At 37.3% G+C, this 15,660-nt stretch overlaps 1 protein-coding gene across 1 annotated transcript in view; it reads left to right on the top strand.

Annotated features, from left to right (window-relative positions):
• DPY19L1 (dpy-19 like C-mannosyltransferase 1) overlaps positions 1 to 15,660 on the top strand; it is a 104,201-nt gene that overhangs the window by 56,531 nt on the left and 32,010 nt on the right. Inside the window, exons 9-11 of the mRNA XM_046668934.1 lie at positions 1,444 to 1,535; positions 5,884 to 5,983; positions 8,393 to 8,470. Of these exons, the coding sequence (XP_046524890.1) occupies positions 1,444 to 1,535; positions 5,884 to 5,983; positions 8,393 to 8,470 (270 nt within the window). The remainder of the gene's footprint in view (positions 1 to 1,443; positions 1,536 to 5,883; positions 5,984 to 8,392; positions 8,471 to 15,660) is intronic.

Below are 15,660 nucleotides of genomic sequence, written 5' to 3'. Positions count from 1 at the left end.
GCAACAGTAACATTTGAACTTGTTCACTCTTAACATTTTAGGGGAGAAGACCGTGCTCTCTTTTATGGTTATGTAATTGGGTGTGCTTATCCTTATGTTACAGAGGATGGAATTGAGTTTTAGAGAACTGAGTGACTTCAGCTTTAAAAGAAATGAATTTTTAAGAAATGACAACATAGTTAAATTTGGGTAACAAAATAAATGTGGGTCAACAGTTTGTATGAGGAAAATTCTCAAATTGTGCATTACATATAGTTTAAGTATTTTCTTACTTGTTTTTGCACAGAGATTGGTAGCTTTATAAATTTTAGTTATATAGCTGTGCTATCAATCGTGTTGAAATCTCTAGTTAATCTAGTAAACTAACAGATTTTTAAAATTACATTCCAGTAACAAGTATGCTTTTTAAAAGACTTCTTAAATCTTTTCAGAATTCCCGTCTGTGTATAATTCATTTATAGATGTCTATGTTAAATTTCATAGAGGATGATGAGTTTTGGTAAAAGAGAGGAGTAGATTGGCTCCAACTTTCTATGGCAGTAGTAGAACTATCTAATAGCCTGCGGTGGAGCTGGAGTAGAGGAAAGGCTCATCTCCACTGCCGTCTTCGTCATTCTGCATAGTCGTTAAATTAGCGCTGCTTGACTTGGGAGATGTAATGATTTCTTCTGATGTGACTAGCTTAGAAGTAGTAATATCAAACTTTATATTTAATCCAACACAGTTGTCTTTAAATTGAAAGATGGACTTAATAATATGTTTAGTATACATGCTATAGTATATATGTAATAGTATATATTTAGAATAATGATTGAGTATGAAAACCGGGATAGTACATTATTAAGTCCAAAGTGAGCTTTTCAGAAAGGGTGATACTTGACTATTTTAGGACTTTCATTACTTTATTTGATCCCCTCTGCCACTTCTAAGTATTTTCCAGCCCAGCGTAGTTTAGACAAAGAAGAAGTAAAAGCAAAAGTGGAATGCTCCTTTTTTAGCAGCATTGTGAATGAAAATACTGACATTGATGACTACGAAGAGTTTTGAAGTATTGTTTATGGATATTTTTGCTGAAATTTGTGTGAAAGAAGACACGCTGTAGTTAATTTACACACCCATTCAAATGAAATGTTTTTAATTTCGGCAGAGCATTTCTGGCTGGTACTTTCCCTTTAGGCTGTAGTTGAAGTTTTGTTACGTTGTTCTTGACAATTCATGATGTTAATGTTTCACAAGATCTTATGCTATGTGTGTCTCCCTCTCAGTAATGTTTCTCACTTCCTAGTTTTGCTGTTGGTGGAAAATCTAGTAGCTTGTTTTCCAACACACCATTGAAATTATGTGTGAAAAAATCTCGTTGTATTTATAAATAGTGGCTTCCACTTGGTATGTCTTACTTAACAAATTTAGCAAATATTCCATACACTCTGAACTTTTTTTCAGTGTACCCGTGTGATGTGGACACCACCTCTCCGTGAGAGCTTCTCATATCCATTCCTTGTGCTTCAGATGTTGCTTGTGACTCATATTCTCAGGTAACTTTGACTTATCTTCAGTTGTTGTTTGTTTGTTTGTCTTCCATTGAATAACTTAAACTAGAATTTTTTAAGTTTCCATAATAAAAACAGTCAGTGTAATAAAATAATTAAGATGATGCTGATGCTGGCTTGAATTCATGACGGTATTTTAAGAGTATAACTTCAAAATATTCTCTACCAAAAACATTTTCTTAATGTGCCTTCTAGTCTTCTTCCTTTTTCTTAGTGGTCCACAGATACTGCTCAAGGAGCAGCAAAGCTGCTTCCACTTCCTCTGCCATCCCCACTTTCTCAAGTCATTTTCTGCCACCACTATAGCTTCCCAAAAATAGGCAAAAAGAAGGGGGAAAGCTGGCGGCAGTAGAGTGTATCCCATAAGATAGAGTCCTTTGGAGCAGAGAACAGTTCGTGGAATGATTGTGGTCAGGTACATTAACACGTGGAATTCTTCTTTCTACATTTGTTTAGCATTTCTGAGAATCAGTCTGTAGGGGTAGAAAGAACCAAACGCAGTAGACCAAAGATACGCCAGGAGAATTCCTGCTGGAAATTCAGGATTGGATGGGGCTCTTCTGTGTCTTTGGCCTTCAGCCAGAGATGCAAGCACCACACAAGTGGAAAGTGAGTAGGACCCAGAACAGTTTGACAAATACTGAGTTTAGACAGATGCTGCCTTGATTCAGAGGGCAAAAATAAAATGAAACGGGGCCTATGAAAAAATAGAACGAAGCATGATGAAAATCTGAAGATGACTCAGACTAAGAACTCCCCTCAGTGATCTGCAGAATTCAGGAGAACGTGGTTGAAGTCTGTTACTCCAAACCCTTGTGCCATCCCTTTCCCCCATGATGGTCTTGGTTGGAACAGATCCATGATGTGGCTCTGTCTCTTGTGTAGTGTGTTCAGACCTGCCTTTCACGGGATGTAGATGGGCGCAGCTTTTGTACTAGCTTTTAAAGTCCCTGCAACTCCAATGTCATTGCTCTCCCCTAAATTCCTCTTCTACTATAAGATTTAAAGCTTTTTTTAGCATCTTCTAATAAAGTGAACTCTCTGAATTCATAACTTTTAGCTCTGGGGCACCTTGATAGACATTTCCTTCTCAAAGGATTCCGGAAGAAGTGTTGCGCTATCCAAGTGTCTGATTCACCAAGGCTGTGTTTCCACATCCGCATTCTCGATCTTGGCTTTTTCCTCCAGTATAGTGCAGACAGTGGACTGCCCATCAGTCTTTAACTTCTGCGTTTCTTCTGCCTCAGCTTCTGTCTTAAATCTAGCAATGGCGAACCTTTGCTGGTGCTCACACTTCCTGCTTGATCTGCTCTGATCTGAGTAGCCGTGGATGGTGCTGCTCCACCTGCTGAGCACTGCTTCCTTTGATCCGTCCTGAGGGATGTACTGCAGAAGGTTCTGCTACTTTCCTATTGATGCTGTAACAAATCACCACAAACTTCGATTTATCTTACATCTTACAGTTCCGTAGGTCAGAAATCCTAAAATTGAGGTACCGGCAGGGCTACACTCCTTCTAGAGGCTCTAGGGAAGAATCAATTTCCTTGCCTTTCTAGCTTCTAGAGGCTTCCTGCATTCCTGGGCTCATAGCCCCTTCCATCTTCAAAGCTAGCAATGGTGGGTTGAGTCCTTCTCCCATTGGTTTACTCCAACCTTCTTCTGGCCTTTTAAGGACCCATGTGATGACACTGAGTCGACCTGGATAATCTCCTATCTGAAAGTCAGCTGATTGGTAACCTTACTTCCACTTTGCCATGTAATGTGACATACACGGTTTCCAATGATGAGGACATGGATCTCTTTGGAGACCGTTATTCTGCCAACCATACTGGGGCTGTTCCCATTGCTGTTTCTTGGCCTCAGAGGCTGCTTTCTGTTAGGTTCTTCATTCGTGTTCTCTAGGTGCTTTTGTGGCCAGCTCTTTCTTTACTTTTTTTTTTTGCCTCCTAATCATTGTCATTTCAGCCTCATCGATGTCCTCATTCCTGTCTTTATTTTTGTTTTTTGCAGAAAAGTTTTAGGAGAATTTCCTTCCTTCAAAGTTTCTTCCATTCTCTTTGTTTTTATCTTAGTTGGCATCTTCCTTCTCATGTTCCTAGAGCTGCGGCAGCTTTTCCCACTGGTGGTTCAGCTTCATCGCCATCTCCATCTCCTCCCCATCCTCACTGGCACCTCATCATTTCCTGTCGGGGGCAGGCTGCTTGTCCTTTCTTCCTTGGTTGGCATGGCTCCCTTGTTCCCTGGTGTGGTTACTGCTGTGGCTGGTGTGACTGGTTGTGTGGAAGTGTGGTGGCTGCTTTCATTTCCCTGGGATGATGGCTGCTTTCTTGACTGTCGTCCTTTTTCCTGGGCAAAACTACATCCTCCTCTTCTGGATTTGTGGCAAACTTCTTGCCTTTCTTCTGAAGGATGACAGCCTCCTCTCAATCTTCTGATATTTCGTCCTTGGTACTGATTTCTGTCTCCTTCGGTGGAGTAGCCATTTCCTTTAGTTCTTGGTTTCCACCTGTAATTCCAGCTCGTGGTGTTGAGAGGAGCAGGGAGTGGATGGCATGGGTGAGCCAAGAGGAAACTGAGCAGCATTGATGTTGGCTGCAGCTGCTGAGGATACTGTGACAAAGCTAGAAAAGAGACTGACTACTCCTAATGCTAGAAATCATTTATAAATAAGGTTAAAAAGGTATTTATCTTAACAAATTGGTTTTGTCCAGTTTTGAATCTTAAGTACTTTTAGAAATTCAGTTTTGTATAAATCACCTAATATCAGCTATAGTCTTAGCTAGTTCTTGATTGTTCCTGGAGTATTTCTGTTATCCTAGTTCATTGCTATACTGATTGTGCCATCAGCAGGTGGAATTCCTTTGCTTTCCGTTTGTTCCCCTCCTCCCAGTGCATTCTGTCCCAGCTGCCAAATTAGTATTAAATTCTGCTCAGAAGTCTTTCTCTCTCATTACCCATAGAATGAAAATCATGTTCAGTACTAAAAAGCAGAGAAATGCTTTATTTTAGACAGTGGCTTTCCAACTTATTGACTCTGATCTACAAGAAATAAAATCTGTCTTACATTGTGACCTAGTATACACATTCGTGTGTGCACACAAACGGCTGAAACAGAACTTTCAAGGAATTGTGAATAATAAGGGATAAGAACCCTTGTTATGGAGGATGCAATCATGTATTTTTCCTCTCTACTTCACTCCATTAAAAATTGTTGTTTTTAATCTAATAAATTGATTTCATAACTCATTAATGTGTTACTTGGATTTTAAAATACTTCATTTAGGGGCATGATGGGAAGAGTTGGATTAGAATAACAGAGAGGGATGTCCTTTGGGGAAGGGAGACTTAATGAGTGGAGAGAGGCATTTTGAGGTGGCGCTCAGCGCCCAGGTGGGTTTGTCCTAAGGAGGATTTCTTACTGTATCCAGGGTGCACACGTTGGACCTCGGTGTGTCAACATGCATGCTCCACCTTGTGAAGATGTCAGGGTCTTCACATTGACTCACTGATTTAAGAGAAAAGTACTTCTTAAAACTAGTGTGAAAGATAAAATTACCTCACTCTCCTAAAAATCCCCTAAATTACAAGTCAGGGTCAAAGTGAAGCCTCTAAAGGTGGCTCCAGAGTGGCCCCCGCCTTGCCTCCTCTCCTCTTTTCTGCGTCCTGCGTGTGCAGGGCCCAGCTTTTATCCCACATCCTCTATGAAATCTCTCCTCGCTGCTCAGCCCGTATTCTGAATTCTTGCCCTGCTTGTCTGCAGAATACTTAGGACTTTGAATATGCTACTTTCTTTGATTTTTCATAGACGTCCTCTGTCTCTCCAAATGACTCTGTTGAATGCAGCATTAAATATGTTTGATTATGGCGACTGGCCTGGTGGGTCAGTGGTTAAGTTTGCGCACTCTGCTTTGGTGGCCTGGTTTTCACTGGTTCGGATCCCGAGTGTGGACCTACACATTGCTTATCAAGCCACACTGTGGCAGGCATCCCACATACAAAATAGAGGAGGATGGGCATGGATGTTAACGCAGGGCTAATCTTCCTTAAAAAAAAAGTTTGATTATGCATTCACCAAAATATAGTTTGAAAAAATTTAATGGATATACTGACCCAGATGCCCTCTCTCTCTTTGGCAGGCTTTATTTTTATAGTAATAATGAGTATTTACTTTTCGTAGAAAACTATTGTAATTGAGTGTCGGGAGGTATAATTTCTAACCCATTGGGTCATGTTATAACCGGATCATGTTTAGAGATTCTAATTTCCAGCAGTTGGGATCCATGCTAGAGTATTTTCTGCTTACACTTACTGATATTTATTTTATCTTCTCAAGGGCTACAAAACTTTATCGAGGCAGCTTGATTGCACTCTGCATCTCCAATGTGTTTTTCATGCTTCCGTGGCAGTTTGCTCAGTTTGTGCTTCTCACTCAGGTAAGGCGCTTACATTTTTAAACTGACTTAAGCTTAGTGTGTTTGATTATGTGAAATCGTTTGTGTAAAATTATAAAACTGAGATGTTATGTGATTCTAAGCCCTAAAATGATTTTTAGTTAATACTTTTAAAGAAAGTTCAGGGTAGGGGGATATGTAAGATTTACTTATTAGTGGGTGTTAACTATTTATTTACTAGTAGAATGCATTTATTAAACTCAAATTTATAACAATGCTTATATTTGTTTTTCAATATTTTTAGTGTGCTTAAAAGAGGACTAGTGCTATAATTTTAAGTATTTTGCTTAAGTAAACTACAGTATTTCTCTTAAGTAAAATGTATTTCTTTTATGAATAATGCTGTGCATTTTTACACATAGGATAAATAGTTAAACAGTTCATATTTTATATAACTCCCCTATCAGTCTGTAATTGATCTATCATCTTTCCAAGTACGCTTGTCTCCCTTTCTTTTCAAATAGAGGTATATAAAGCAAGATAAATGTAGCTCGTTGAGAGAGAGAGTAAATTGTGTGTTCATCTCCCCACCTGCCACTACTATTTTATCTTACCGGCCATATTCATATTCATATGAAGCAGTTTAAGAATTGCTTTGTAATGTTCTTTGAAATGCCTTGCTTGAGAAATGGCGTCAGATTTGGATTTGAGTCCTAACTATTCTCTAGCTTCCTTTGTTTTTTTTTTGCTGAGGCAGATTTGCCCTGAGCTAACATCTGTTACCAGCTTCCTCTTTTTTTGCTTGAGAAACATTTGCCCTGAGCTAACATCCATGCTAGTTTTCCTTTGTTTTATATGTGGGTCACTGCTACAGGATGGCCGCCAACCAGTGGTGTAGGTCCGCACCTGGGAACCGAACCTGGGCCATGGAAGCAGAGCGCACCAAACTTAACCACTAGGCTGCAGGGCCTGCCCCACTACCTTCTTGACTTGGACAAACTGCTTAACTTTTCTTAGTTTCAGTTTTCTCATTTGTGAAATAGAGAAAATAAAATAACCTACTTTATTGGGTTGTGGTTAGGATCACATGAGGTAATGCATGTAAGATTCTTACACATTACCTGGTACTTAGCAAGATGTCTGTAAGGTTGGCTGCTTTTATCATTAATTAAAAAAAGAGGCTCTATTTGTGCAATTTTAATTCTTTTAGATTCCTTTGTCTTCTTTAGTGTGATTACATTTTAAGTGTTTCTAGTTTGAAGGGTCCCTGAGAGTCCCTCCTTAGGGTTCCACCCTGGAGGCCTGCTGTGTGTTGCTCAGCCCCTTCCAGTTAGTGGGGAAGGCCATCTCTTTCCTTTTGGGGCGGGGGTTGCGTGGGGTGAGGGGAGGAGGCGGTGTGATTCTCTGTGGGGCTTATGTTGAGTAACAATGCACACTTCTTTGCATAAAGGGGAAAAATATAGATTTGTTTCCAAAAAGTTGTATGAAATATGAACTGTTTATTGTGTCATCTCAGTCTTCCTTCAAGAATGCAGAGCTCCCATGGATAAATCTGGGCAAAGAGAAGCCTTGTTTTTCTTGCTAATGGGAAACAATGTTGTAGATTGTTTGGAGAAAAAAACCTTGATGAATAGAACTTAAGTTACATGTTTAAGTATTCAGCTGTTTTTCAATGTGTTTATACTACGTTTCTGTGGTAGGAGAAGTGTGGAGTTAATCTGAATTGCTTTCTCCACGCAGAAAGCTGGCGAGGCACTATACCTCTATATTTTACTAAGACGTACATTATCATCATTTAATCGATTAATTCATCTAAATCTCTCCAGTACTCTTAGAATTCTTGGTAAATGCACACACAATTTTGTTCAAAACTGTAGAGAAAGTTAAAAATCCCTTTGTAATGAAAGTACTCCTTCTAATTTGAAATGTGATAATAACTAATGTGAATATTTGGATAAATGAAAGAGAACACTAATGGAGACACTTGTAAAGAGTGACTAACAAGCAGAACTTAATGTATTTTCACACACACATGCATTAAATAATTATTTTTGAGTTTGATGTACCTTCCCTAATTATGTATTAATTGTCATATATTATAATTAAATTTGAATGTTTTTTGACTGGGCAGAGCACTTTGTTATTGTACATGTTGACAGTAGAGTCACCCTGACGTTAAAATGAGTATTGTTTGGATAATCCACAAAGTAGATAATTTACATGGTTAATTGAGAGAACTGTATATGGAAGAGAAAAATCAACCAATATTTGCTATATTGATATATTGACCATATTCAGTAATAAATTGGCAGGTAAGAGGAAAACTAAAGATCTCACTTTCAATATAAATATAAATATAAATCAGTTTGAAACAGCAATAAGGATAATCTTTTCTTCATTCTTAGAGCTATTCACTATATATGTAATTTTTAACTTCTTTTTAAATTTCAGATTGCATCATTATTTGCAGTATATGTTGTGGGATATATTGATATATGCAAATTACAGAAGATCATTTATATACACATGGTAATGATTTTTAATTTCTTTTTTTCATTTAGTTTGACCTTAAAACAAACTTCTGATTAGTATTTGATTTGTTCACGGTTGAAACTGGTTGTAATATAATTCCATAACTAAAACAAGTGTAATTCAAAACTGTGATATAATTAACAGACCTTGTTTTAAATAGGCCACCCAGAAAATTTTAATTTAGGTCAAATTATCTGATTTGAGGTTGTGCCTGACTTCTATGTTACCAGTAAAACAGATAATTCATGAAGGAGAAGCATGGAATTGTATATTGTCCAGGAGCCTTCTGTTAAAATGAAGAAGCATGTTCATTTACTGAGCACCAACTATTCAGGCACACGGGATGTACCAGTGAGCAGAGCTACAAAGATCCCAGCACGCTTGTTGATTACATTCCAGGAGAGTGGAGGAAGGAGAGAAGACAGAGGATAAATAGTAAACGTAGTAAATGGGTAAATTATATAGTATGTTAGAAGGTGATAAGGACTGTAGAAAGAAAGAGCAATCCATGGTTCCCCAGGGAGATCAGGAATGCCAGCCTCAGGGGAGGTGTCCAATGAGGTGGTTATGATATCAAACCTGAAGTGAGTTCGCTCACCCGTTGTGCAGCAAGCCAATCTCTGACACTGGGTGTAGTTGAAGAAAGTAGGAATTTATATTGCACAGTGCTGAGTAAGGAGAGAGGGCACCTAACGCTGAAATCCCAAACTCCCCAAAAAGCTAAAACGAAGGGTTTTTATTTGGGGTTTTAGGTAGGGGAGGGGGAGCATATGGCCTTGCTGGTCGGAGCTTTCCCACCAGCCTGTCTTTGCCTTGAGACTACTTGCAGAGAGGAGGGAGCCCGTGACCTTGCTGGTCAGCAGCTGTCCCAGCAGCCTGTAGCTCCTTGGCGAGGGGGAGGGGGAGATAATGAATCCAGGTGCTTGTCCTTGGCCCTTTGTCTCCATGGAGGATAGTGGATTCTGGAGCCAGGAACCCAGGGAGTAAGCAAGGAATGAGTACTTTGGTTTTAACCCCATATATGCTGGGTTTAATGTAGGGAAAGTGGTATCAGGCTGGTATCAGTTAGAGCAGGCCTTACTGAGCAGTGGAGAGTGGAGCAGAGATTGTGAGGAGGAGAGGAAGTTAGCTAAGCAGATGTCATGGAGAAGAATATTCTAGGTTGGTGGAACAGCTAGAGCAAAGGTCGTAAAGCTGGATGGTTGATTTTGATAAATGTTTATTCTTTCTTTTGTTTTTGTCATTAGTTCTTACAATTTTGATGTTCTCTTTTTCCTATAATTTTAATGCTTCTATAATATGCCATTATTATTGTTTATTCTCTAATAATTGGTACATATAGACCATTTATAATATATAGGGAAGTTAAAAACAAAGTTATGAAATGAACAACCATGAGCCTACCCTCCAACTGAAAGATAGAACCGTCGTGACTTTGAAGCACGTGTGTGCCCTGAACATACCCCACTCACTTCTCCTAGAGATAACCACTACCCTGACTTTTTAAATTATAATTAACTTGTTCTTCTTTCTGACTTTACCATATATGTATTCCTAAATACTATGTTTTTATTATTAAAGGTTAGTATTTTTTTAAGATTTGTAAAAATAGTATCCTTTTATGAGACTTAGGTTTTCACTCATGTTTCTGGGATTTGTATGTTATTGGAGTTCAGACATTTTCTTTGCATTTTCCATTGCATAAATAGAGCACAACTTATTTATCCATTTTCTTGTTGAAAGACATTTAGTTCTTTTCCTCTTCTGTTTTCTTTTATGAATAATGCTGTACCTTCTTACAATTACCTCCTGGGGCATGTACATTAAGAGTTTCTCTGGGGTATTTATGTAGTAGTAGAATTTCTGGGTGGTAAATTATATATGTGTTCAAGTCCATAATTTAATACTGCATTGGTCTTCAAAAATGATTAGACTGCTTCAAACAGTAATGTATAGCAGTTCATATTATTCTATATCCTTTTTTATTTTGTCAATCTGGTGAGTATAAAATGGTATCTTACGGCCTTAATTTGCATTTTCTCTGATTCTCAATAAAGCCAAACATCTTTTTGGTGTTTATGGGCCCTTTTTGTTTCCTTTTGTGACATTTCTCTTCAGATCTTCTACCAGTTTTTCTCTTATGTCCAAGAGAAAATCTCATCTGCTTTATTCACTGCAGTATAATCCACTATTTCCATTATTTATTTTGATGCTTGACTTGTTCCAGATTTGCTACTTCAGCTTGACTTCTTTGTCCTTTTAGCATGTTCTCATTACACTTTGAGCACTTTTTAAAAGAAATGAGTGAAGGCTAAACTCCATCAAATGCTTTTCTGCACCTGTCTAGATGATCCTGTGCATTTTTCCCTCTTCAATATGTTGTGGTGAATTATTTTAATTGATTTTCTATGTTAAGAAACCTTGCTTTTCTGGGCTAAACACAATTTTTATATGTTGCTGGATTCACTTTGCTATTATTTTGTTGAGACTTAAGTCCTATTCATGAATGGGATTGGATAGTAATTATTCTTCTCTTACACTTGGCTTATTTTTTTAATCAAACTGTTTAATACTATAGTTTTTTTACATTGCAGTAAAAACAAGAATAATTGTTAAGCGTTTAGAGTCCATCAATCACACAGTCACATAGGCAACTCTGGATGAGGACCCTCACTCAAAGCTACAGCTATAAAAGTACTAATATTACGCAGGGTTGGTTGGTAGTAGAACCTGTCTTGGGTAAATGATATATGCTTTATAACGTGACTTACTATCTGTGGAACTTAGTTACTTACTAACTATGGAATATCTTCTTTTGTTATCACCTTACAAATTCCTAAATCCCTATAGTTGCATAAAGGAAAAAAGACAGAATTGTCTCCAAAAAAGAAAGCTTTTTCCATTTTTTTATTGTCGTAACATACACATAACGTAAAATTTCCCCTCTTAATCTTTTTAAGTATTTACATCGATTGTATTAGGTACATTCATATTGCTGTGCAACCATCATCACTAACTCCACAATTCTTTTCATCTTGTAAAATTGTAACTCTATACCCATTAAAAGAAACTCCCTATTCCTCTTCCTCCCGCCAGCCCCTGGAAACCCCAATTCTGCTCAATATGTCTGTAATTTTAACTACTCTAGGTACCTCATGTAAATGGAATCAAGCATATGTGTCTTTTTCTGAATGGATTATTTCACTTAGTATAATATCCTCAAGGTTAATCCATGTTGATGCAAATGGCAGTATTTCCTTCTTTCTTATGGCTGCATAATATTCCACTGTATATATATACTACATTTTCAATATCCATTCATCCGTTGATGGAAATGTAGGTTATTTCCCTGAAAATAACGCAGTGAACATGGGAGTACAGCTATCTCTTGAGATCCTATTTTCATTTTTGAGGGGATTGCTGGATCATATGGTAGTTCTATTTTTAATTTCTCAAAGAACCTCCATACTGTTTTCCATAGTGACTGTACCAGTTTACATTCCCACCAACAGTGGGAAAAAGAGTTCCCTTTTTTTCACTTTTTTACCAACACTTATCTCTTGTCTTTTTGACAATAGTCATTCTAACAGGTGTGAGGTAATGTCTCACTGTGGTTTTGATTTGTATTTCTCTAATGATCAGTGATGTTGAGCACCTTTTCATGTACCTGTTGGCCATTTGTCTGTCTTCCTTGGCAAAATGTCTATTTAGGTCCTTTGCCTGTTTTTATATCAGATATTTTTTTTTGCTATTAAGTTGTAAGAGTTCCTTATGTGGATATTAACTCTTTATCTGGTAGATGGTTTGCAGATATTTTCTCCCATTCGTAAGTTGCTTCTTCTTATTGTTGGTCATTTTTTTTTTTTTGCTTTGCAGAAACTTTTTACGTTGATGTAGTTCCCTTGTTTATTTTGCTTTTGTTAGCTCTGCTTTTAAACTCGAGCAGGGCTGTTTGCATCAGGGCTGATGTATGAGGAATGGGTAGCTCCTGCTGAGCTAAGAGCCAGAATCGACTGAAATTAACTACAATTTCCTGTCCAGAAGTTCTCCTGGAAGTTGCGAGTCTTGATAGACTCCCAAGTTCCAAAATAGTTGTATCAGATAGATTCCACCGGGGCAGTTATTGTCTGGGGGGAGACAGATTCCTGCCCTTCTCCAAGAATGTTGCAGCTACACTTGACTGATTTTGATATCAGATTTATTCTTGCCCCATAAAATTAATTGTAAAGTATCCCTACTTTTTGTGTCTGTGATAGATTTTGTGTAAGATTTGAAGGAATAGTCCCTGAAAGTTTGGTAGATATTGGCCTGTTAAGCTATATGGACAGATATAGCTTTGTAGATATCCATTTTCTTTGTAGACAGATTTTAAATTACTGATCTAAGTTATTTTATGATAATAGAACAATTTAGACTTTTTTCTTGAGTCATTTTTTTGGTAACTTTTATTTTGCTAGGAATTTTCCCGTATCATCTAAGTTTTAAAGTTCACTAACATGGTTTTTCACAGTGTTGCCTTATTTTTTTTAATTTGCTAAAATACAGATACTCAAAAAAGACATAGATACTAAGATAATTTGTAATAATCTCTCCTTTGTTCTGTACCTTCTAAATTCTCAATTTTCTTAGTTTATTAATGTTCCAATTTTCTTCTTCAAATTTAAATTTGCTGATGTTTTTCAGCACCAGTTGTTTGTCAAACATTTTCTAGGTCCTGAGGATATTGCAGTGATAAAAACAATGAAAAAAATCCCTTCTTTCCTGGCGCTTATATTTTAGTGTACACAGAAGTAATCCAAGTATGTAAGATAAACAAGATGTTCAATGGGAGTAAGTACCAGTAAGGAAAGTAAAGCAGACGAGGAAGGTGGGATTTGCTGAGTAGGTAGGAGTGTTACTGAAAGTTCGGTCTCTGATCCTGATGTCAATCCAAATAACGAGAACAGAGTCTTGGGTGAAAAAGGAAAGGCTTTACTTTGCCAGGCAGAGGGAGCAAAGCAAGGGCCAGTGCCCCAAAAGTTGCTTGCTCCCCGTTAAGAAATGGGTAGGGGTTTTATTTGGGGTTTTAGGGGAGGGGGTCTGTGGCCTTCTTGGTCAGCATTTTCCCATCAGCCTGTATCTGGGTCTTTTTCTAGCGGAGGAGACAAAGGATTTCTCAGATGAGTGTCCTTGGCTGTTTATCTCTATGGTGAAGGTAGACTCTGACGTCAGGAAGCTGAGGAGTTGGGCCTGGGAAGCTTCTGTTTCTTGATATTCTCTGGACATTAGTTTCTCTGTAAAAGAACTTCAAGGTCCTGTGATTAGCCACAGCTTTAGTGGGAGCCCAGCGTGAGGCCATCTGGACTTTAAGAATTTGTAACTTTTATTTGGCTCTATAGCTCAAGGAGGTCAGAGGTTAAAGAAACAAACGTTTACGTATGAGTGTAACTAAAGAACCGGGGACCTGGGAATGTGTGCCTTACTTTTAACCCATATATGCCTGGTTCATTGTGGGGGAACCGATATCAGGGCTGATACTAATTAAGGGCCAGTAACAGGGGAGGTTGTAATTTATAACACTGAGAAGAGAAGGCCTCACTGAGAAGGTTATGTGGGGATAGATGAGGGAGCTCAAGTAGCAGCCATTAGGGTAAAGGAAACAGCAAGCATAAATGCTCTGAGGTGGGAGTGTACCTGGTGTGTTCTAGGATCTGCAAGATGTGGCAGGATTGGAGTGAGAGAGGAAAGAGTAATATGAAATGAGGTCCCAGAGGTGAGTGAGGCAGACCTCAGAGGGTGTGTAGATGTTTGTAAAGCCTTTGGCTTTTCTTTGGAGTGAGAATCAAAGCCCTTGGAGGGTTTGACCAGACTTGCTGCTGAGTTGGGAATGGACCCTGAACATCTCCCCAGACCTTTAGTACCTTCTTTCTTAGACTACCTTCTATTTTCTCTTGAATACTCTTGGCATTGCTTTGCCTCATTCTTGGTTATGAACCTGTTTATTCAAAATGATAGTATTCTGCTAATTTTTGCCAAAATTGAGAAAGTTTTAGAATTACTCTTAAATTTTAGCACTTCTGGAAAAAAACTATTGTCATAAAGTTTTGAGAATTTTGTTGTTTACCTGTTTAGTATGTATATGAGAATAATATACCATGACAAGTTAAGTTCATTCCAGGAATGCAAGAATGATTTGACATTAGAAATTCTATTAATATAATTTATCACATTCATAACTTTTTAAAAAGGTCAACAATATGATCAGTTCCTTTGATGCTATGAAGGCATTTGATAAAATTCAACATCTATTTCTGATTTTAAGATCATATTAAAATGAAAATACGTCTTTCATTGAAATTTGAAATACATACATTTTAAACCAAAAGCTAATAACACAAAATGCTGAATCAATAGAACTATTCCCATTAATGCCAGAAGCTTGATAAGTATGCCTACTGCCATTCTTATTACTTAACATTGTTGCATGAATATTAGTGGATACAATTAACTAAAAAATAAGTTTCAAAAATAGGAAAGGAAGATATAAAAGTATTATTATTTGCAAGTGATATGATTTTGAATACCTAAAAACCCCAAATTAATAAGCTAATTATTACTGGAAACAATGAAAGATTGTATTTATTTATGCATATTTAACATAACTTTTTTATATACGATGAGAAAATGTGATGAAAAAAGATTTCTGATACAATAGCAAAGGAAATAATATCCTTTGAAATAAACTTAACATGCAGAATCTATGTGAAGAAAACTTCACCTCCTAGTAACATATGCAGAAGAACACTTAAAGAATTGGAAACAACATGTATTATTTTTGGATTTAAAGACTCAATATTGGACAGACATAGTGATTAATGTAATGTACATTATTGAATAAAGCAATTCTAGTTAAAATGTCAGTTTTTAGAACAAGCTGATTCTAAAATTCATATGGAAATTCACATAAGTGGACCAAAAATAAAACTTCTAGAAGAAAACGTGAATTATTTTATTTTTAAAGGCTTTTCTAATAATGGAGCTAAATCCTGAAGACCTAAAGGAAACAAATGATAAATTTGACTAACATAAAAATCTGGAAAATAATCATAATACAGAATACCACAAAGATAAAAATGAACTGGGAAAATATTTACAATATGTTTATTTGGTAAGGAGCTATGTTCTCTGTAATATATAAAGAGAGCTCT

This window comes from Equus quagga, chromosome 8, assembly GCF_021613505.1.
Source record: "Equus quagga isolate Etosha38 chromosome 8, UCLA_HA_Equagga_1.0, whole genome shotgun sequence".
NCBI lineage: Eukaryota > Metazoa > Chordata > Mammalia > Perissodactyla > Equidae > Equus > Equus quagga.
Note: the sequence above shows the minus strand (reverse complement) of the source record. Positions and strands in the feature narration are given on the sequence as shown.